The 23437-nt window shown below is 38.5% G+C and overlaps 1 protein-coding gene across 11 annotated transcripts in view; it reads left to right on the top strand.

Moving 5' to 3' along the window:
* Positions 1-23437, top strand: part of LOC135214486 (sodium channel protein para-like) — a 344371-nt gene that overhangs the window by 187333 nt on the left and 133601 nt on the right. For 10 of the 11 annotated variants that reach the window (XM_064248839.1, XM_064248840.1, XM_064248849.1 and 7 more), the window contains 2 exons: positions 1549-1584; positions 13159-13311. In XM_064248839.1, coding sequence (XP_064104909.1) covers positions 1549-1584; positions 13159-13311 — 189 coding nt within the window. The remainder of the gene's footprint in view (positions 1-1548; positions 1585-13158; positions 13312-23437) is intronic. The other variant, XM_064248846.1, reaches the window with a different exon arrangement.

Below are 23437 nucleotides of genomic sequence, written 5' to 3' on the forward strand. Positions count from 1 at the left end.
TCGAGCGCAAGGAGGCTAATAACTTTCCAGAGATTCCAGAATGTCAAAGCCTCCAGCGCTGCTATGATTACAATCTCGTTGATTTCGAAAATACTTCCATTCCAGTACAGCAAAGCTTCCAATAGTTTTGATATTCCAAGACCACTCAAAAAGATTCCTACACCACTGAATTCGTGAGATGCAAACATGACTGAGTTTGCGGGATGACAGTGCTTCTTCCGATAACACTGAGAGGTCGGCAGGACCAGTTTTCTTGCTTCCAATAGACCTGCGACCCCTTCGGCCTCGCCCAGACTCAAATCATGCACGGAGGGCTCCCACCTTGCTCAGATACTCATATTATTTACCTTTCACTGACTGTACATTTAACAGTTTATTTAACTTCTGAAGTGATTTAGCTTTAAATGATTAACATACTGGCATGATTTAGCTTCAGATAAATGAGCTTTCTTTAACTTTAAATGATCAGACCTTGGATTATTTAATCTGGAATATAAAAGTTGCCGACGTTATTTATCTTGAAATGAATAAACCTTTGACATTATTTGCCTGTAAATAAATTTGTGTTTGACATTATTTAGCTTCACTTACCGAACTTCAAATGAAAAGCTTTTGACATTAAACAGACAAGCTTCCTGCTTTCCTCAGCGTCATATACAGGAGCTTCTGACCTCATTTCCAATGGAACTTGATTGAACTTTGGACATTCCCAAGTTTCTTACGTGACTGCTTTTCCGGCATGACAAAACGTCGAAGACCCTACCCGTAATCTGACATCATTGACGCTGCAGCATTAACCACTCCCTTCTTTTTAGGTGATGGTAAATATCTTATCTTCCAGTATCACTGAAGCTTAACGTTATTGGCGGTAACGCATCACCAATCATAAGTAACATTTCAGATACATCTGCCGGTCAGATACGAGAAGAAAGGAGCTTCAGTGATACCTGGTGAAGACATTTAGCATCAGCTCCGAGAAAACGGACTTGCGTTTCTGACATAACTGTAATACTTGGCTTCAAACGTGGCAACAGGATAACAGGGAAACTGGAGTATTTGTCACGGTATAGGATGCATTCATCGGCTTTCTGGTTGAAAGAAAAGTTGTTGCATGTTTTCAAAATAACTGGAGACATCGTATTATGAAAAAGATGTTATTATTTAATGTTCAAAAAGACTTTTCAATGAATGATATTAAAATGTTAACCGTTAAAAAGTTTTTATTGGTTTTCTTTCATATGCATATTCAAGATGAATGGAAGTGCAGACTATGCAGTGACAAATATTCAGGTGGATTGCCTATGGATGACCACGACTATAAGCATTAATAACCAAAATGGGGCTATTTTTATCTGTCTTCTGTATTCTCATTTTTATTCACCTTTCTTATAAATTTCAGAGTAGATTTCTCCCTCCCCCCCTTGAACCAAACTCATTGAAGAGATCGAGAGTTTTCTCCCCCCTCCCCCCGTAGCTTGAGCCTGTCTCCTGACTTTTTCATAACTATCATCTTGTTTCTTTTCCTTTTTTCCCCTTGTATAACTCCAGGGAGGAGGAATGAGATTTGGAAGAAAAAAGAAAGAAGTAAGATATGCTTGCTATATATATATATTATACATATCTTTATCTATCAAAACAAAAAAAGATTTTTCAAGCGTATAACACCTCTTGCTACGGGTTTAATACGTACCAAAAAATATATATAAGAGAGAACACTTAGATAGTTTATTAGACCGATTGCTGGTACCAGGACAGATTTCCTTTGATTTGGTTTATTTTTTGGTTTCATTTTCACTTTTTTCATTTTTAGTTTATATTGCTTTTGGTGAGAGTAGATGACGGAATGTCGACTTGATGATATTTGATACACGAATTGAGGAATGTGATTATTTACATGGAGAAATTGGAATTACATTCGGGTTCAGTAAATGTTTCATTGTCACTGAGTGACTGAATAATCAATGATAAAAAATAGTAATCGAATCTGAAAGATTTTTAACTTTAGTCGTGGCTGACGAATCTGACGGTTTTATTATCGTGTCCTGGCAAACTACCATCCAGAAATCGGTCGCATTGTTGACCAGTAGGTTGCCTGGGCAAGATTTATGAAACCTTGGTACTCGGTGGCCGCGGTTAAGGCGAAATGCAAAATTAGGATTTGCCACGAGTCCAGCACTTGCACATTTTCTTTGTTTTGTTTGTGGCAAATCCGAATGGATACGTTTTGCAGATCACTAAGTGAATAGAAGAACATTCATAGACCGAAGGACGAAGTGCGTTCGATTCCTGCCTGACTGACAGAGAAATCTCGTCACTTCTCGATTCTACCTCACCGAATCTTGTGTCTTTTGATCTGTTATTCCAACGCTTTGGCACCGGGTCTTTGGTGGAGGTTTCGCTTTAAACAACTCAAAAACAAAAGAACAAAGGGAAAAGTGTGAAATTGTCGTGATTTGATCGATCGAAGTGGAAATTATAGTAAGATATATGTTTAAAATTGAGACGGGAAAAATTTAAGATTTAACTGTAAAGTTTGTGAAATGCTTAAAATTAGTCTTCCTTCTGACTTAGGAATTCTCAAACAGTTTTTCAGACTGGAAAATTTGATTTGGAAACGAATTATTGTCGTCAGTGTAAAGTCTGATTAACTTGGATTGTATTTTGAGCGTCGCTCCGAAAGCTGTATTGAGTCGAGTTCCACCTTAGACCCTGTGCTTGGAAGTGTCTGTTGAACGAACTTCACTTTTCTTTTCTACCTGAGAGAGTTATTATTATGCCTGTCTGTGTTTGTCTGATCACTTATTGCGCCACTGTTAGTAGAAAACGGGAGGTTTTTTTGAAAATGTGCTGACCAGTGACTCGAGTTTTCCTACACACCGATTGCGGTGTCGTGGCTAACTCCCATTGGCCAGTAGTTGCGACGGATTATCCAAGCAACAGCCAATCGCAGACGTCGTCTTAACGGACGGTTGGTATCACTGCTTCCGGAGTGGATGGTTGGCAGCCCTTCTCGGGGAGTTCATTCCACCCAGGCTGGTGGTGGTGGGTCGTTTGTTCCATCCGCCTTCGTGAGATCGATTTCTGTGATTGGTCTTTCTCTCAAGTTGTGCCTTGCATAATCCCTGCCCAGTCTATTTTCAACAAACCTTCGACGGCTTGCTATTGATAATCACATGTTTGCAACATACGTAGTGCCTGAGTTGTTGCTCCCGCCTCACGCGAGGTCACTCAATTTGACCTATGGCCTCTGTTGACCTGTTGAAGCCGTTAGGTACCGTCCCTGTTATATGGCGTTTCATTCCAACCAGAACATTTCGTGGTATTTGACCGCTGATTGTATTTAGGCTTTCTGAATACAATCACACCACAAGGAAAATTCTCACCTTCGAAATTGATGATTACAGTAATTGCAGGTTTCATTTTGCTTGGCTTCCTCAAGTGAGGAAGGAATTGATGAGGGAAATGAAGAAGAAGATTTGAATTGGTAAATCAATTGACCAAATTGTACGAAGTAGTCAATGAGTGACTCGACCTCCCTTTTGAAATCATAAGATCATTTTCACCTGTGTCATTCAGGCAGCGGGGGGACGTTCTCCCAGGAATTCTTTCAAGACGCCTCTCTGTCTGTCTGTCTGTCTGCATGAGGCACAGATCAAGCCAGGTCACATCGGGTCAAGACGCTAAAAGCAATTCGCTTGAACACTTAAGAAAGAAAAAGAAAAATAGTTTGGTTTTTGTATAGTGTTACAGTCACTTTTTCCACTAGTGTAGTTGATTGTAGTTCCGTCACTCAGTTTCTTTTTTTTAGTTTTAGTTTGTTTTTCTTGAGTTTTATTTATGATTCGCCTGATGAAAATGCTCAAGGAAAAGATAGATATCTGTTTGTATAGAATCTTTTATAGAATCCTTTTTTATTGTTATTATTATTATTGTTATTATACTGACACAGATACAAGTTCCACTCTTTAGCTCGTGACCTACTTGGAGCCTGTTTCTTGAATCCCTCTACTTCTGCTATATTATTGATTTTCTTTTATCTCTCGTCGTATCTTGATATCTTCTCAATTTCAAGTTATTTCTCATTCATCAATTTTGAATATTTTGGAACTGACACACTTTGGAATAATAAATAAGAGTATAGTGTGAACTGATTTTAGTCTATTGATATTTATTTTAAAAAAACATTTTTTCAGACTGACGTCTAATGTTTTAACATTGTTTGTCGTGTGATTTCTACACAAAATGTTTGTTTATATGCTTCTTTCACCCTCCCCACTTGTTTCCCCTTAGCTTCCCCAGACTGTCTCTTCCCCATGAGTTCCCCTAAACAATGTTTGTGTTTGTATGTGTGTTTGTACGTCTGAAATGAAGTAAAGAACCCCCTGATTGTTGTTTTTACCCTTTTCCGCTCCTGTTTGTGTGTCTATGTGAATATGTTGTTGGTTATTGTCATGTGTTCAGAGAAATGAAGTACATAACCTCTCTCTTTTTTTATATATACATATATAACTCGAGGCCAAAAGTATAATGAAAGCATAATGAATAGTAATTGAATATATAATTTGGATTATCGATCGACTTCATTTAAAAGTTGAATGAGTTATTTGCCAAAAATACTTTGAATGAAATAGCTTCTCCTTAGGAAATATATAATTATATATATATATATATAGATATATATTATATTATATATATATATATATATATATATATATATATATATTTCGCTTATGGTTTACCAAATTATTTTCAAAGAACTGGTTCGTAGGAATATTGTATTAAAACCAACTTTTGAAAGTGTTCACAAGTTTAATGAAAATGCCGTCAGTCAGATGTAGAGAAAATAAATAACTATTGAATTTTACAATGTGACAAACGGTACAGTTAACTAAGAACTATACTTATATATATGTATACATATATGTATATTTTTTATAGCACTGTCCAAGTTGTCATCCAAACTCTTTAAGATTAAAATGAAAAGAAATGTCGTTTCATTGTATTTTTGGCCACCAGACACAAAACTTGTCTCATTCGTTGTCTGTGCATTGTTCGCCGGGAAGATAATGATGATGATGATGATGTTGAGGGCAGCGAGGATAATGAGAAGTGTTATCTTCATTATCTGCTGCATTTAAAGAAAGGTCGTCGTGGGAAGCAGCCGTGACGTGATGAGTTCGCTCCCCAACAGTATCATGTCACGAATTGGTATCGCTTCTGCCATGCTTCGTTTTTTATTGTTGCCATTGCAATAGCTACGTTCGGTGCTAAAGATATTGTGTCTTATCATCATCATCATCATCATCTTCACGTGAATGTAGTATATATATATATATATATATATATATATATATATATATATATATATATATATATATTTATATATATATATATATAGTATATATGTGTGTGTGTGTGTGTGTGTGTGCGTGTGTATCTATCTATCTATCTATCGATCTATATATATATGTGTGTGTGTGTGTCTATCTATCTATCTATATATATATATATATATATATATATATATATATATATATATATATGCATACACATTACAGTATGTGTTTTTGAAGAAATGAGAACCAGTGGAAGCAACAACACACCATCCAGGGGATCCGTGATTTTCTTTTTCTTTCTTCAGTAATTTATTGTTTCCTCAATACTGCCCCAAGATCAAGAGCCCGTGCTAGCATAAAGCAGCACAATCTACATCAGCAGCAGCGACAGCAGCAACAGCGTCAGCAACAGCACCCACAACAAGCACAGCATTTTTCGGACCTAAGTGTCATTGATTCTCTCTCCTCCACTGCAACAATAACTGGTTTCGTCTACTTTTCGAAGCATGAGTGAGTGAGTGAGTGAGTGAGTGAGTGAGGCGACTCCTTCCCACTTGGACTCGGGGCAATCAATCATTCATGGATTGCACTGTTTAGTCAGTGTCTTTCCCTCTCACCCTTCCTGTCGTTCTTTAGAACTCTCTGCCTCCTGTTTTCCTGAATTGACACTCTTATGTAGCCTCTTTCGGGATTTTCCTCCCCCATTTTTCTCGTTTCTAACTGGCCTAGGCTACATAAGGACAGCAGTAGGTTGCCAGTCCTGAAGGCCTATATAATAACAAATTCGGCTTTCCATCTTCTTTAGGGAATCATCTTCAAGTCGTGGCTTATGTTGCCGGTCCTTCAAGCACCAATCCTGTTGCACTCCAAGATGAGAGAGAGAGAGAGAGAGAGAGAGAGAGAGAGAGAGAGAGAGAGAGAGAGGTAAATCCCTACGTGGCAACTTTTGGCGCGGTCGAGATACCATCGTTTGATTTCTGGCACATCTCTTGTGTCATCGCTTGCTGGTGTTCTCTTCGTTGCTCGTTGTGTAGGTACTGCAGGAAGAGTGAGTTTTCCCCCCCATGAATCCCGTCCTTGGGGATCAGATAGTACTCCGTAGGAACCCTCACATGGGTGCGTTATTCACATACACATACACACACACACACAAGTACAATAGCAGTCCCAACCTATGTTGGCGGTGTGGACCAAAGTTTCAGGTTATGACAGAAATAGCGTATTGATCGTCCTGCTGGTGACTCATGCTCTCTCTCTCTCTTTCTCTCTCTCTCTCCTTATCTCTCTCTCTCTCTCTCACACACACAATTATATATATAGAATATAACAATACCTTACGCATTTCATCTGAATGTCAAGTATAAATCTCTCTCCTCCTCTCTCTCTCTCTACTCTCTCTCTTCACACACACAGTTTATACATATAGATATCAAAACACTTACGATTCTTACTTGAATTTTCAAGTTATAATAATCTCTCTCTCTCTCTCTCTCGCCCCCCCTCTCTTAACAGTATACTATTATCAAACACTTACGCATTCATACTTGAATTTTCAAGTATGTAATCTCTCTCTCTCTCTCTCTCTCGCTCTCTCTCTCTCTCTCAGTATTCGTTTCATTACCTTCGAGTGCTAATTTGGTCTTGTATAGAAAAACCAATGTACGGTTATCTTAAGTTAACATGTTGTAGGTCATAACTTCAGTTATTATTATTATTGTTGTTGTTGCTGCTGTTGTTTCTCTGTTGACCTTGTCGTGTCCCCTAGAGGTCAGCGGCTAATACTGTTTCTCCTTCGTGGTTTCAGTCCAAGGAACCACCTTTCATTTTGATCTTTTATTTGTGTCGAAAGAGGAATGGATTTTGAGTGAACTTTCATTCTATGAGACGAAAGCAAGAGAATGAAAGAGAGGAACACGAGAGTCATTATGTGAATGTGGAGGAGAAAGAGGAAAAGTAAACAACACCCCCCCCCCCCCACTTATATGTTTTGGAAATATTTGTTAGATTTTGAAATCAAAATCCTCTGCTTTTTGTCTTTGTGCCAATCATTAATCCAGTCTGTCTTATTTGTCTGTCGCGTGTCTGTCCTGTGTGTCGATGGTGGTGAATGTTGTGTGTTGCTTTCCCTTCCCATCCCCATTTTAAACCCCCGCCCGCTTGTGTGTAAGCCCCCTGCCCCCTATCAACGAGCCCCCTTGCACCCATCTATGCCCTATTTCCGTATCTCATCTTGTTCTTCTTCCTTCTCTCCTTCCCCGTTTGATAAACAGAAAGGCAAGAAGGGAAAAGGGAGAGGAGGAGGTGGAGGAGGAGGAGGGGGAGGAGGAGGAGAGGTATTTTTTTTACATGATATATATACTATATTGCAATCTTGCGGCTTATGACTTACCAATAAATAAAAAACCGTAATATGACCGTGTGCTCGAACACTAGGATGGCTAGGCTTCTGTAACCTTGGTCTTCAATCAAAATCCTTCTAAGTTATGAAGTTATTCAGTCATTCTATTCTATATAAAATACACTGTGCAGCTACCTATGATTATTCATGTGTATCGTGTCATTGTAGATAAGTACTACCGGCTCCACTCAGGTATTTAGCAATTATTTATGAAAGCCGATTTTGTCCGCAATAAAGGACTCGTTGACTTACCCACCGACGCCATCCTAGTGGAGATTCCCCGTCCAAATAAAAGAGAGAAGAAAAGCGGAGACGCTGGGGGAACGATGAAGCGGAAGGACCTCTGTCCTAGATTCACTCCTGAACAAGACAGACGTCTTTCGAGGCTCTGCATGTGACCCTTTGTTTGGGGATAGGTGTTGCCCCACAGAAAGAAGCCCGGGTGGTTTTAGGAAGCAGTCAAGCCTCACAAAATCGCAGATCCGAGACTTCATTTTGAAAAGCACCTATTCAGAGTCCCTGTTGAAACGTTCATTACAGAAACACAGCCAAAACATAGTCATAAACTGAGAGTATTCTGCGGCTCTTCCCAGAATCCAGTAATCTATGGCTGTGTTGTGATCTTTGTGTCCTGAGGGCTGTTCCCCCAGCGTTTCCTGGCCCCCCCATCTCACCCCACCCCCCTTTCAACACTCACAATGAACACACTTCCCTTAGAAGATAGCGCAAGCCACGGTTGATTTAATAGAAACTCATTTTTACTGAGAACTATCACACACCCGTAGAGCAGAGAACGCCTCCTATATAATATTTTTCCTAACTCTCCTCACCCCATAACCACTTGGTCACTTTGTTTCATATTTGGACTCTTCGTCACCTCTTCACCGATCTGCTTGTCCATAAAGATTCAGAATTTCCTGTACATAATTCTTGTCCACATCCTTAATTACTTATGTATATATACAAGCACACGCTGGCTCACACATGTACTACATTGCCTACAGACTCATGATTACACATACGCATAGGTCTGTCTCCACACACACTCACTCGTGTGAATCGTATTTAATCTCATGCACGATGACGTAATCAACTGTCAAATACAAATGGAGAAAAAATTGCAAAGATTTTTGTCACTGCAACACACACTGGTCGGTATCATGTTACAAAATTTGTGGATTTTCATGAAAGTGAAGGAATTTCGTATTCCCTTGTGTGTAGTGATTTCCACTTTTAAAACTGTTGGAATTTGTTTCGCTAAATTGAATCTCTTATCGATGTCCTCATTTACGATTTAATTTTTGCTATGGCTTTTAAAGATAAGCACGAGATTTTTCCGACTCGTGTGATGTGCTCAAGTATAGAAAACACACTGTTAATCATTGGAATCCTTCACTGGTGATTTGGATATTCATTCCTAAGTTTTATCTATTGGCAAATTAAAGTGTACTAATGAGCATGAGTATATATTCACACAGCACAGTATAAAAGCCTCTTTTTTTCATTCTGAAATAATGTCTTTGTTTGTGTTTTTTATTTGTGAGTGTTCAGGTGAATGACGTTTGCTGTTTGTGAATCAAGTTTGATGTTTTTCGTCATTTTAATCAGTTGGACTGATTTATTGCTGTTTGAGAATGAAATGAAGGGGCTGTGCTTTATTGCGGAATCCGAAAACGAAAACGGAGGCCAATAGAATAGAATGATGCCATGTAGTACCAATCATCAGAAAGTGTCGTCACTCGAGTGTTTTTGGAAAATCCGTTTGTTCATCGTCAATTCAAGAATCTGCTGATCCTAAAAAGTCCACGTTTGATTAAGAACTGTAAATAAAGCTATAATTAAATCCAGGTTATTAACGATGTACTGTTGCTCTTATGAAATACAAATGATTTTTGCAGATGCAAATATACTGAATACATTTAGGATATTATTGACGATTTGGTTTTTATATTGAGAAATACAAATTGGTTTTGAAAATGCGTAGGAAGTCGGGAATACGTATTTGAATTTTTATACTGAATATTTAAACCTGAACAACAAAACGCGGCGATCAGCATTGCACGCAGAATTAATCTACTGTTTTCATTCAGACTCAGATAAAACGTGGCAAGTTATATGACACTGGACGGCAAAGTCTTCAGTTTTCAAGAAGCGACTTGGCACTGAGTAGATTTTTCTCGTGTCAAGTGCAGAGCAGGGAGAATGGAAACTGTTGTGGCCCGGGTGCGCGCGCTTGTTAAGAGAAGCTGGTTGGTGTCGCTCTTCGAGAGAGAGATTACAAAGGTCATCCATCACAAGGGGATTATGACCAATAAAGACCTAGGAAAAAGTACCTGTTTTTTAAGAATCGCGTTTATATCTCACTAATAACAGCCACAAATAGTTTCGTGAATCTGTTGGCCTAACGTCTTCGTTTGTCGGTTCATTTTATTCACACACACACACATACACACACACACACACACCAAAACGATCGTGCTATTCATTATATATTCTCATCTTAAATGTTTCTTGTTTGATAAATGGAGCATGGGCCTTTTTTTTCTAAAACTGACACGCCATCTCATTCGAAAATATTTCTCATCACTTCATCTGTGCTTCCTTCATCGCAGGTCAAGCTGAGTAAACGACGCTGATTTGTATGCGTACTAATACATACATAAGATGCATCAGTAGATTTCAGATATTCCATACTACACAACTTGACGCCTGATCACTCAATATGCAATTCACTTGACACGTAACGAACATCTGAACGTGCAAATGACCAAAATCAGGAAAGGGTCGATTACTCCAGTTTAACCGAAATCACTTCCCTCTTCCCCAAAACCACGTCACCCGTCCAAACAGCCCATTCACGCCCATCCACGCCCATCCACGCCCTTACTTCCACGCCCTCCTTCATCAGTCGGAGGCGTGTTTCAGTGACTGGTTGCATTTTAATCCGACACTTTTACACAAAAGGAAAAAATGAGACATTACCCAAGACCTCCTTGACAGGCTTATGGTAAGTCTTGGCGGTGCTTTCGTGCAAACACACACACACACACACACACACACACACAAATATACGTGTATTGAAAAACAAAAACAAAAAAGTTTTCTGGAAGAAATTGCCATTTTCGTGAAACCTGGTTTCTTGCTCGAGTGATTTTTTTTTCTTCACTCGTTTGTTTGTGATTCGCATTGGTATGTCAATAATATCCAAGTCATTCATAGCATTCAAAAGAGGTCATAATTATCATAACGACATGCCCCAGGTCTTGGCATAACCTGGGCATTAAACTTCACGAGGATGGGTTTCTTTGACACGATTTGTGGCTGCGCTGCCCGTGGTAGTGAGTAGACAAACTGCGAAGATACAAAAGGACAGATCTCGATACACACATACACACTCACACACACACACCCTCAAATCATTCATACTATAGTTGTTTTATCTGGAGGTACATGAAAACAATGTGACCTCGGTTGCCAGTCTCCGTAGATTTTCATCATCAAAGATAAATGGTTCTGTTTCTGGGACGTTTGTCTGCTTGAGCCTGCCGCCCCGCCATTCGGGGGGACACGTCCCTCAAAAGACATATATCTTTGAAACTGGTCTTTAGAGAGAAATTAGAATGAAGTGAAAGTCTTTGATGAAAATTGAGACCGTCATGTGTTAGACATGATTAACCATATAATCAACCCGGGCATATTTTTAGAAACAAATAGTTAGGTTAGAATTTTTGTTCATATTCAATTTTTTTTTGCGACTACCTCCCCGGGCTAGTTGTTATTTAGCGCAAAATAGTAGGTAGTTCTCTTAGAGATAATTCTAGTCAACCACTGTACAGAAATAGTGGAGCTCTGGTGCTGCATATATATTTTAGAGTAGATGTTAGGAGCATTTCGGAGTGATGGTAGTGAAAATTAATAGTTTGCTCAAATACATATATACATATATATATATATATATATATATATATATATATATATATATATATATATATATATTAGATAAGTATTTAGATCCAGAAAATATTGGTAAATAATAATAGACTGCTCTTAGAATTTGTTGAGTCTGATAAAAATTCCAGCATTTCTGTGTAGATTGTGACGCCAGTCCATCACTGGATTTATCAGGTATTCTTGAAATTATTATAGCATTTTTGCTCTTTAAATTTGATATATTTTTAAAATAAAATCTAAATAAGACAGACTACACTTTAGTGTATTATATGTGTACTATAGCAGATCGTAATTCTCAGAGATTTGAGTTAGCAGTATTATTATTATTATTATTATTATTATTATTATTATTATTATTATTATTATTATTATTATTATTAAATGTTTAGAACTACGTGAATGGTCAAACAATAGTCTGGTGTGAATGCGTAGATGTGTGTGCTTGTATATGTGTGTGTGTGTGTGAGAGAGAGAGAGAGAGAGAGAGAGAGAGAGAGAGAGAGAGAGAGAGAGATAAATTTTTATGGTTTTGGTATTCGTTGAGTTTTGCTGTGAAAGTTCACTTTACATGTACGAGCATATAGTGTTGTTTACCCTGATTGCATTTAAAATTGCCTAAAATATTAGTAAATAGACTGTCAACCAGATTCATTAAACCAATAGGTTATTAAGAGAGAGAGAGAGAGAGAGAGAGAGAGAGAGAGAGAGAGAGAGAGACTTTGCAAAAGTGTATTCTATAATTATCATTGAAGAAGTGACGATGAAATAACTGTTTTCTTGTAAGTATTAGCTAATCAATTTGAACGTCTATGTTGATTACAAGAAACTGAAGGATATCTGTATGTATTATTAGGAAAGAGCTGCCTAAAATGGAGTTTACTTGCCTTAATATTTTCCTGTTTGTTATTGTTTTATTTCCTCCAGTTTCAAATCTCTGAGAAAACGATAGGTATTGTCATAGCTTTTAATAGTTTTGGATAATGAATGTGTTGACATAAGTACAATTAGATTAATGCTCATTTTAAAGTGCTAGGATGTTTTAGGGTGTTTCAGTGTTCATAAATTTTCTCTGAGTTTGAATATCTCTAATAAATAATCACTTCTAAAATTTCTATAACTAATTTAAAAATAATTAATGTAGGTGAAATGACTTTTAAATTGAATTTTTAAAATGTCTGATGTAGATCAGGAATGAATAGGTACAGAGGGTCATTTTAGATGTACTCATTATGAATGAAAAGTGCATTTCAATCAGGAGGTTCATTCATAGGAACCAGCTGGGTATAGGCCTAGGCATAAAAACTAGGCGATAGGTACAGGCCTAGGACCTAAAGAGTTTTTTTTTAGATAGCAAAGAGAACAAATAGTACAAATAAAGCGGAGATGAACTGAGGTTATCTCAGCCTTAGAACAGCAGAACTAATCTCTGGCTCTGGCCATCTTCTTCTTCTTCTTCCCCACTCCACAAAACAGCCTGTCTATGATGACGACGACGATGAGGGACCGCAAGCGGACCCCAACCTGGAGCAGGGCCTTCCGATCCCGAATCGCCTTCAAAGCCAGTTCCCCGAAGATCTGGTCGGTACCCCCCTCGAGGACATCGACCCGTACTATCACAACCAAAAGGTAAGCCGAAGTTATCTTTTCTTTTTCGTTTTCTCCTGTTTTGAGACCTTTCGGAGCCACGTTGCAGAGATGATCTGGATCCGTGTCGCAGTGATTTACTGGAGCAATATTTCAAAGGTATTTTGGAGTCATGTTTAACAGATTATTAGGGGTCTTGTTGAAGATATTTTTTGGAACCGTGTTGGAGATGACCTGGAGTCGTGTTGAGGACATTTTCTGTAGCGTTGTTGAGAGTTACTGGAGCCATTCGAAGAGATTTTCTGGAGCCGTATTGCAAATGTTTTCTCGAGCCATGTTGAATAGGTTATCTGGAGCCGTATTGAAGAGAGTTTGTGGAACCATGCTGAACTTCATTTAGAGTCGTGTTGACATTTTCCGGAGCCCTGTTGACGAGGACTCTTTTGTTGTACTTTGACGTCCGCGGGAGGGAGGGAGGGAGGGAGGGAGGGAGAGGGAGGAGAGAGGAAAGTAATTCAGTGCCGTGGTTTAAGGCTCTAATGGGCTCTTGTTGAATGGGCAATTAACATAGTGAAGGTGGTTAATGATACGGGGAAACATGTATTTTATTATCAGAGGCCTTAACACTTTCTTGAGACTTTCTGGACGGGGGAGGCGTTGTTTTAGTCTTTCGGGGGTGAGGGATAAAGTCCTAATTTACCGCCAAAAGTGTTTGGATTTCTTGGAACCCTGTTGATGAATGAAAAATGGATTTATTTAGTTAAAGCTGCAGTGTTGGGGTGGGGGGGGAGGGGGTTGTGTGGGGGAACTGCTCACTTTGCCACTGGAGGCTGATGAATCTCAGGGGCCACGATCCTCTGGGATTGGTTCAGTTAGGGATGTTGTTTTAAGGTAGCGGACTTGAAAATTACCCCAGTCTGTTTTCTTAATGGTCCATGCGTATATTATGTGCAATTTTCTCGAAGTCTTGTAATCTGTTTGCTTTATTTTTGACGTCGTAAAATGTTTAGAATTAACTTTTAAGACAGAAATGTCACTGTCGGTATTTCATTTGATATCATAGTTGTGTCAGCATCTCGGGAAGGGAGTTATTTTTCGTTCGCTTCCGTTACAGTTTTTTCTCATCTATAACAAACGTTTACCTTCGTGGTCCAGTGGCTAAAACTCGCCCTCACAAGCAACAAGAGGAGACCGATCAAGGCTGTTACAAGCTTGTGCTTTCGTTGATGCAAGGAGGGATCGTGTCCCTGGAAGTGAGCTGTGACTGGTTGCAGTCTGGGTGGAGGAAGGGAAGTGGCTCGGGAGCTTTAACTTAAATCAGTCTTGTAACATTGAGTTGTTCATTATTAATTTTGAACAACCTCAGTCACGCATAGGCATTATTTACCTGCTTTGTATAACTTGCGTACAAGAGCCTCTTCTCCTACCCTCGGCTCACCTCCTTCTCCCCGCCCCCTCTCCTCGCCCCCTCTCGCGGCCAACTCGCTCCCCCACTCTTCAAACAATAAGCGATGGAAACATACAAAGGCGATGCTCTCTTTTTTTTCGTGTAAAGGACTCCTTTAAGTCACACAAACCATTATGACCACGGTGGTCCTTCCTGCAGACGAGAGAGTCTCCCTCAACCGCCCTCCCGCCCCCCTCCCCACGCCCACCCGACTCCTCGTCCGTTCAAGTGACAGCGGCGGTGGAGGGAATGAGTTGTTGACACCTGATCGTCCCGATAGAGGGCGTCTGGAGGACCACCAGCCGCTCTCGAGGCTGTGAGACAAGAGGGAGCTGCCGGGGGATGGAGGAGGAGGTGGAGGTGAGGTGGAGGTGCTGATTCGAGTGGGGAGGCTTTTATTTTCTTCTTGTCTTGATATCTGTGTTTATGCCGTCTTCAAAAGACGCTCAGATGTGACTGTTGAAGGAGCTTAACTTGGAGGGATGGCCAATCAACGAGGCAGGTGAAGGGCCGCGACAAAAAAAGAGCAAATAAATATACATTTATATGCTCGCATTTTCTTATTTCTCGTTGAGGGTCATCAGAGAGTATTAGGAAGAGTGCCCAGGCCTCCTGGCAGCGTTGGTTACTGGAGCGTTTTGTTATTTTGAGCAAACAAAGCTGCTAAATTGTTTTCCGTGCGTGTTTCGGCATATAACAAGAAGCCAGTATTATACAACAACAATGCTATAAGATGCAGACTTGGAACGATGCGATAGCAGAAATATTTCTTAATGTTAGGTCCAAGTCAAGAGAGCTACACCAGGCCTCTTATTCACCTCAGCATCTCGCCTTCACTTACTACCCGACATTGTGCAAGAACGGAGATGTCATAAAGTCGCCTTCATCTGCATCAACCATCACCCTGCTAGTTGGTTTTTTAAAGGTGGAAAATGGCCGCTTATAGCCATCTTGAAATGCGCTGGAGAAACTTTCCCATGCGTCTCTTTGTTGCTACCCAATGCCAAATTCTAGAACTCTCCTCTTGCCTATGTTTTTCCCAACTCTTACAGCCTAAGGTCCTTCAAGGAGCTGGGTTCTCTTACTCCGTCTCATCCGGGTTATTTTCCTTCTCGCTCTTAGAGGTCAGCCATATTGAAATGTTCTTGTCCCAGTCTGACATCTTGATCTAATGGGACAATTGTGTGTCACTGGCATTGGGTGTGGTGAGTGATTGAGTCTCTCTATCATATTTCCTCCATTCTGGGAATAATTTGTCGCTGACGACCTTTTTTGTCATACATTTTGTCACAAATGTCCGGCATGAAATATTTTGTCACCATTGTCGGGCTTAGAAGATTATATGGTGTTCGAAAAATTTCAGTTTTACACCTTGATAACCATCACTTGAGTTTTCTATCATAACTATTCCTGGCTTATTTGTAGGTAAATAACCATGTTTGGCCGTTTCATTTGCGTCCTGCCATCTTGAATTCTTATATAGGCAGCCATAATAGGTACTCGAATGCATCTAGATGTTTTCCCAGTAAAGGGAAGTGGCCATTGCTGACGTTGATTTCGTCACCCAACTTGAGTATTTCCTTAATATTTCCTATTTGAATTAAATTTGTTGTTTGAAATTTGAATTGCTGATACGGAACGCGATCGTCAACAATAATGATAATCCTGATAATTATTCACAGAATAGCAATAACAGTGACGATCAGCTTCATGAGTTTTGTATAACGAGAGTAATAACGCTCCCAGTTATGATAATGATCAAGATGGTGACAACAATAGTAACGATTAACAATGGTGTGGCGTTATATGACGGGGCATTGTTTGTCTGTATCCTGTTGTTAGATCAGTATCGATTGGTCAAGTTTAGTCTGAAGAGCTTAATTCTCTCTCTCTCTCTCTCTCTCTCTCTCTCTCTGTCATTTTATAGGCCTAATCTGTAGAGGACCTTTGGCCTGCCGTAAATTAGTATGGTTGTCCTATAAGTCTTTATTTTTTGAGATACTTTTGTTTGTTTCTAAGTAATCCGTGCAGTTTATTGCACTTTGCATAACGGTCATTTTGAAGCTTTTTTTTTAACTCCTTTTATGTCATTTCTATTGTGGTACTTTCCTCAGGACATTTCCTCATGCATTAAGTGTTTTCTTTGAGTACCTTTAACATTCATATTTAGCCTTCTCTCTTTCTGCTGTGGGATTCATTTTCTTTCTTTGAAACCGTTTCCTCTAATCCGTGGATACAGTTAAAATCTCAGAGCGTTCTCTCTGATCGTCAGCAAGACGAGATCGTCAAGCAAGAAAGATATAATGAGACAGAGAGAGAGAGAGAGAGAGAGAGAGAGAGAGAGAGAGAGAGAGAGAGAGAGAGAGAGAGAGAGAGAGAGAGAGAGAGGAACTTGGAGGGAAAGATGGAGAGAGAAAAAGCTGCATTCTGAGAGACACACTTAATGGACCCGTCATTATTCTGGTCAGTGGGCAGAAGAGATTGCCATTGTGATAGCGGACACGTATCTGCCAGTCCGGTTCAACTCTCTCTCTCTCTCTCTCTCTCTCTCTCTCTCTCTCCACTTTTAATGGGGCAGCGTAATGGCCATTAAGCTGTTATGTCCCAGTTACGTTCCGTGGGGATGAGGAACTCGAGTGTTGTTTGGTTTTGTGGTTTGGCATTCATTATTGGCTTTGGTTTTTTCAAGATTCCTATCTCTTCATCTGGGACGATGCCCTGGCATTCTTCCTGAACCCCAGTCCTTTTATCTGGTCCCTTCAGTAAGTGTAATATGTATGAAATGGGGTTATGAAGCTTGCTCCACCATTCAGTAGAACCGGGTTCGAATCTCGACCCTAAGTGGATTCATTTGGGTGATTGTCCTTTGGAACCACAGAGCGGCAGGTAACCCAACCAGTGAATTACATACGTAGTTGATAGTCGGACGTGGTTGGCCACCACAGGTTGCGATAAACCTCATAATTATAATACTAGCGAGAAGTAGAAAATATCACTTTGACCTTTTCAAGCATCCATAGGTGCAGAGTATATAAATATATATATATATATATATATATATATATATATATATATATATATATATATATATATATATATTATTATATCATGGTGCACTTTTTTTTTAATCGTCCTCGCCCAGGATTCGAACGTTGGTCTTTTTTCTTATTGGGTGAGAATGCTACCAATCACCTTGAAGTTTATATATATATATATATATATATATATATATATATATATATATATATATAAATGTATATATATATATGTATGTATATATATATATACATATATATAGGTGTATATATATATATATATATATATATACATATATACATATATCTATGTGTATATATATATATATATGTACATATATATACATATATATATATATATATATATATATATATATATATATATATATGTATATATATATATATATCATATATATATATATATATATATATATATATATGTATATATATACATTATATATATATATGTATATATATTCCTACATATACTATATATATATATATATATATATATATATATATATATGTATATATATAATGCAAGGAAAACTCCTAAAAGATGCAAGGTCGTCGTTACTGTTTGGGGAAATAGGATAAGTTGCTGAAAGTTTCTCATTTTCTTTTATGAAATATTTGCATGTACAGCTTCTTTTCACGGGAATGCGTTTGTTTTGAAATTGAAACAGTGTTTATGAATAATTTCTCTCTCTCTCTCTCTCTCTCGTTTTTATAGATTACCTACAAGTTGATTTGCATTGAGTATTCTAGTTCCGTCTAATCGGCTTTTAATACACATCCACACGTACATATATAATATATATATATATATATATATATATATATATATATATATATATATAGATATATATATATATATATATATATACACACACACACACACACACACACACACATATATATTATATATATATATATATATTAAATATATTTATATTATATATAAATTCATTGTTCCTCAATCCTTGGCTGCTTTTCTTCTTATAATTCTTATGACCTCACGGTATAGCTCATGTAAGTCTTCCGGTGCTTTTCTCGTAGAATTGACAAGCATCTTCATTTCGTTGTAACTGGCCTCAATCAGCAGTACTGTAGTATTTTTCTGTCAAACCTAAGCCGTGTACCGTATTTCTGTCAACTTAAGCCATTCCCCCACGCTTCATTTCGCACCCCGTCTCTTATCTTAAGTCTTCCTTGATCATCCCCAAACGAGTCATTCTCCGTCTACACACTTCTCTTCCATCGAAAAAAAAAACCATTGTTCCATTTGTAACACATGTTTCTTATACTGTCCGTTCCTAGCACCGTCCACACTGACTCTATAATCGATGCTATGATGAACTTTTACTGTGTCAGCAATTTTTCTTTGGAGATTTACGTTTCATGATGAGCACTCGAACCACATCTACTCTTCCCCTACCTGTTCTACTTACATCCTATCAGGTTTTTAGGACCTCACTGGGAAACTACTGTGGTGTCATTGAGGCGTTTGGCACGTCAACGAGAATTCAGTTGATAATATACAGGTGCAATCTATATACATATATATATATATATATATATATATATATATATATATATATATATATATATATATATATAGGTATGTAAGCATAGATGATTTGTTAGATAGATAGATAAAAAAAATACTTGATAATTAAGAATTTGTAATATGATCGCAAGAGAGAAAGATAACTTAAGTAAGAAAAGCTGCAACGAGAGAGAGAGAGAGAGAGAGAGAGAGAGAGAGAGAGAGAGAGAGAGAGAAAGTAGGTCAGTGTTATGGAGGAATATTGTATTGGGTCCAGTATTATATTTCCTCGCCCTGTCTGTCTTTTAAATTCATTTCCCCTTGATTACCCCGCCCCCCTCTAACCCCACCCCCGACCCCCTAGGCAGACTCTCCACTCTCCCTTCCAGGTACTACGGGGAAGAAAAAGATTGTTGGTAGTGGAGGGGTGTAATTTAGGAATATGCCGCTTTCCTCTTCGGTTCTTTTAGGGTTTTTTCCTCCGCTCTGTAGAGATTTTGTGTGAAGATATTCGGACGGTTTCTCTCTCTCTCTCTCTCTCTCTCTCTCTCTCCTCTTATGGAATTCGTTGGAATCATTCTGGGTGTGTGTGTTTATTTATTTATTTTTTCCTTGGCATAAATAGTTGGATTTTATTCGAACATACGTAGTCGGTTTTAGCATCTCTCTCTCTCTCTCTCTCTCTCTCTCTCTCTCTCTCTCTCTCTCTGTAGAGGGAAATGGGTAGAATCCTTCTGTGAGTCATTGTATGCTTACTTGTGCAGACGAAAAGAATTAAATTTGATTCGAACGATTTGTAGATATATTTAGGCAGATATGCTCTCTCTCTCTCTCTCTCTCTCTCTCTCTCTCTCTCTCTCTCTCTCTCTCTCTCTCCTCTCCAGATTTCTTTGGAATCATTGTGTGTGTGTTTGTGTGGATATAAATAGCCGTGTTTTATTCGAACATATATGTAGATGGATACTCTGTGTGTGTGTGTGTGTGTGATATTATTATTCCGAATTGAGCCTGAAAATCTTCTTCCTGGTATATATTCGGCCGACAATTGGCCCACCATTGATCTCATCGATCCGCCGGAGGACACGCCATGGTTTTGGGGAAGTTCCTGCGACTCCAGGGTACCGCCACGAATTGATTTTGTTTTCTTCCGCTCTCGTAACGACGTCCTTGTGGATCCTTACGTCGAGGGTCCTGAATGACGGAGAGAGCAGTCATGGCCTTTCCCAGTGTAGGATATTTTTGTTCATTATTATTATGATCATTAGCAGGATCTTTCTTCTTTTTATTGTTAGATATACGTTGTGGGTTTTTTTTCAGCGCATTTTTTCACGCAACGCATTTCTTTCGGTGTCCGTGTCAGCAAGGTTCCTGATATGGCCTTTGACTTACATCCTTTATTATTGTTATTTGTAATAACAATAATAATCGGAAAAATGTGTACACATTGGAAGCAATTAGAAAGATATTAACTTACAAAGGCAAGACTAAAGAAATGTTTCAAGACGGTCAGAAAAATAAATCTTCTCTCTTATATCCTATATGTTCTTTATTATATAACGGTTGTGTTATTATCACACATGAATGCTAGGTGCATTTATAAAGTTCCATGAGGTATGTTTTTGTACGCACATATAAACGTATGTGACTTGATTTTTTAATGTAATGTTTGTGTGTATGTGTTTGTATGATTGCATGTATCTGCAAGTATAAAATGTGCGTATAACTAATGGACATAAATACATGCATAGCAAATATTTGAGTGTTTCCATTACTCAGTTCTTTCGCTCAAAATATCTGTTTGGAACGATGGATTTCCATTAGAGCACGAATAGATTGAGCCAGATGCCTTCTGAATTTGTATTGAGAGAGAGAGAGAGAGAGAGAGAGAGAGAGAGATTCCGAATCGGGTTTTGACTTTCTGTGTCTCGTCCGTTATTCACGAAAGACTTATTCCTGTCCCCGTCGAAAAAGCTGTCCGTTTCTCTAGGACCACTTAGTTGAGTCGACCTACTTATAAATGACGGCCTACTTAAAACGGCCCTTCCAACGTTTTACGCCGGTTGGCTTTGCTTCGTTTAACTTTTGTGTCGTAGACAGAATACTCATAAATCGGGTTTCCCACAAGTCTAGGAATTGTTATCTGGGTTTCCCAAAAGTCTAGTGATTGTAATCTGGGTTTCCCACAAGTCTAGTGATTATGTTTTGGGTTTCCAGAGAAGGTATGCCAACATATCGGGTTTCCACAAAATCTAGTGTTATAATTCTGTTTTCCCAAGAAAGAAAAGTCCACTTATAATCCAAGTTTCCTAAGAATAATGCCAATAACTCGGATTACCCAAGAAAGGTGCTCATTTTGTATTCTAATAGGATACGAAAAGTACTACCGATAATTTCGAATACTATAGAATAAACAAAAATCCATTTCCAACAAAGAATGCAGTTTGGTTTCCTTAAAAAGATATTTTTTGCTTACTTAGGGAGTAAGCCTACAAACTACTTTGTTGTGGTTGTTGATATCGGGGCGGGTGGGTGGGGGGTAGGGGGGGTGGTTGTTAGGAAATGGCTATGGAAAAGTCTAATAAGGTCTGAAAAAGGGGTTTCACGTTGAGTCACAGATACCGTCATTTTAGTATAAGATATTTATGATTTGTTTATTAGGATGAAAATGTAAAAAGTAATTAATGGGCTTGTTAAAAAGTACAGGACAATTATTTCTAATCAAATATAGCGTATATTTATTAAATATTTCGATGGTGAACCAACACTCTATTGGGCCGTATAGCAGCCGCCCCCCCCCCCCCCCCCCCCCCCCCCCCCCCCCCCCCCCCCCCCCCACCCCCCCCCCCCCCCCCCCCCCCCCCCCCCCCCCCCCCCCCCCATCCGCCGAGTTTAGCAAGAAATCGGATCACGCCCTGTTAAAATTTGGTGTTATAGATGAATAGTTCTTACTGTTCGGGTCACCCAAGTTGGTTTACTCATAAAAATGGCTTAAAAGTTACGAAACCCGAGGAATATCGCTTGTAATTCTGTTTACCCGAGGAAGAAAGCTTACAAGTCGGATTACCCAGAAGAAAACGCGTGAAGTTCGGGTTTCTCATCAAAGAATGTTATTCATAGAAGTCTGTTTGAATAGAAAAGAGTGCTTAAGGTTCCGCTTACCGAAGGAAATCATTTTGACAATTTGGTTTACCCAAGAAGAATGTTTAGGAGTCGGTTTACCCAAGAAAAGTTTTTCAGGAATTAGTTTACCCAAGAAATATTGTTCAGGAATCGGTTTACCCAAGAAAAGTTTTTCAGGAATTAGTTTACCCAAGAAATATTGTTCAGGAATCGGTTTACCCAAGAAAAGTTTTTCAGGAATTAGTTTACCCAAGAAATATTGTTCAGGAATCGGTTTACCCAAGAAAAGTTTTTCAGGAATCAGTTTGCCGAAGAAAAATTGTTCAGGAATTAGTTTACCCAAAAAATATTGTTCAGGAATTAGTTTACCCTGGAGAGATTGTTCAGGAATCGGTTTACCCAAGAAAAATTGTTCAGGAATCGGTTTACCCAAGAAAAATTGTTCAGGAATCGGTTTACCCAAGAAAAATTGTTCAGGAATCGGTTTCATCAAGAAAAATTGTTCAGGAATTAGTTTACCAAAGAAATATTGTTCAAGAATCGGTTTACCCAAGAAAAATTGTTCAGGAATTAGTTTACCCAAGAAATATTGTTCAGGAATCGGTTTACCCAAGAAAAACTTTTCAGGAATTAGTTTACCCAAAAAATATTGTTCAAGAATCGGTTTACCCAAGAAAATATGTTCAGGAATCGGTTTACCCGAGAACAATTCTTCAGGAATTAGTTTACCCAGGAAATATTGTTCAGGAATCTGTTTACCCAAGAAAAATTGTTCAGGAATCGGTTAACCCAAGAAAAATTGTTCAGGAATTAGTTTACCCAAGAAATATTGTTCAAGAATCGGTTTACCCAACAAAAATTGTTCAAGAATCGGTTTACCCAAGAAAAATTGTTCAGGAATTAGTTTACCCAAGAAATATTGTTCAGGAATCTGTTTACCCAAGAAATATTGTTCAAGAATCGGTTTACCCAAGAAAAATTGTTCAGGAATTAGTTTACCCAAGAAATATTGTTCAA

Source organism: Macrobrachium nipponense, chromosome 45 (assembly GCF_015104395.2).
Source record: "Macrobrachium nipponense isolate FS-2020 chromosome 45, ASM1510439v2, whole genome shotgun sequence".
In the NCBI taxonomy this organism is placed as follows: domain Eukaryota; kingdom Metazoa; phylum Arthropoda; class Malacostraca; order Decapoda; family Palaemonidae; genus Macrobrachium; species Macrobrachium nipponense.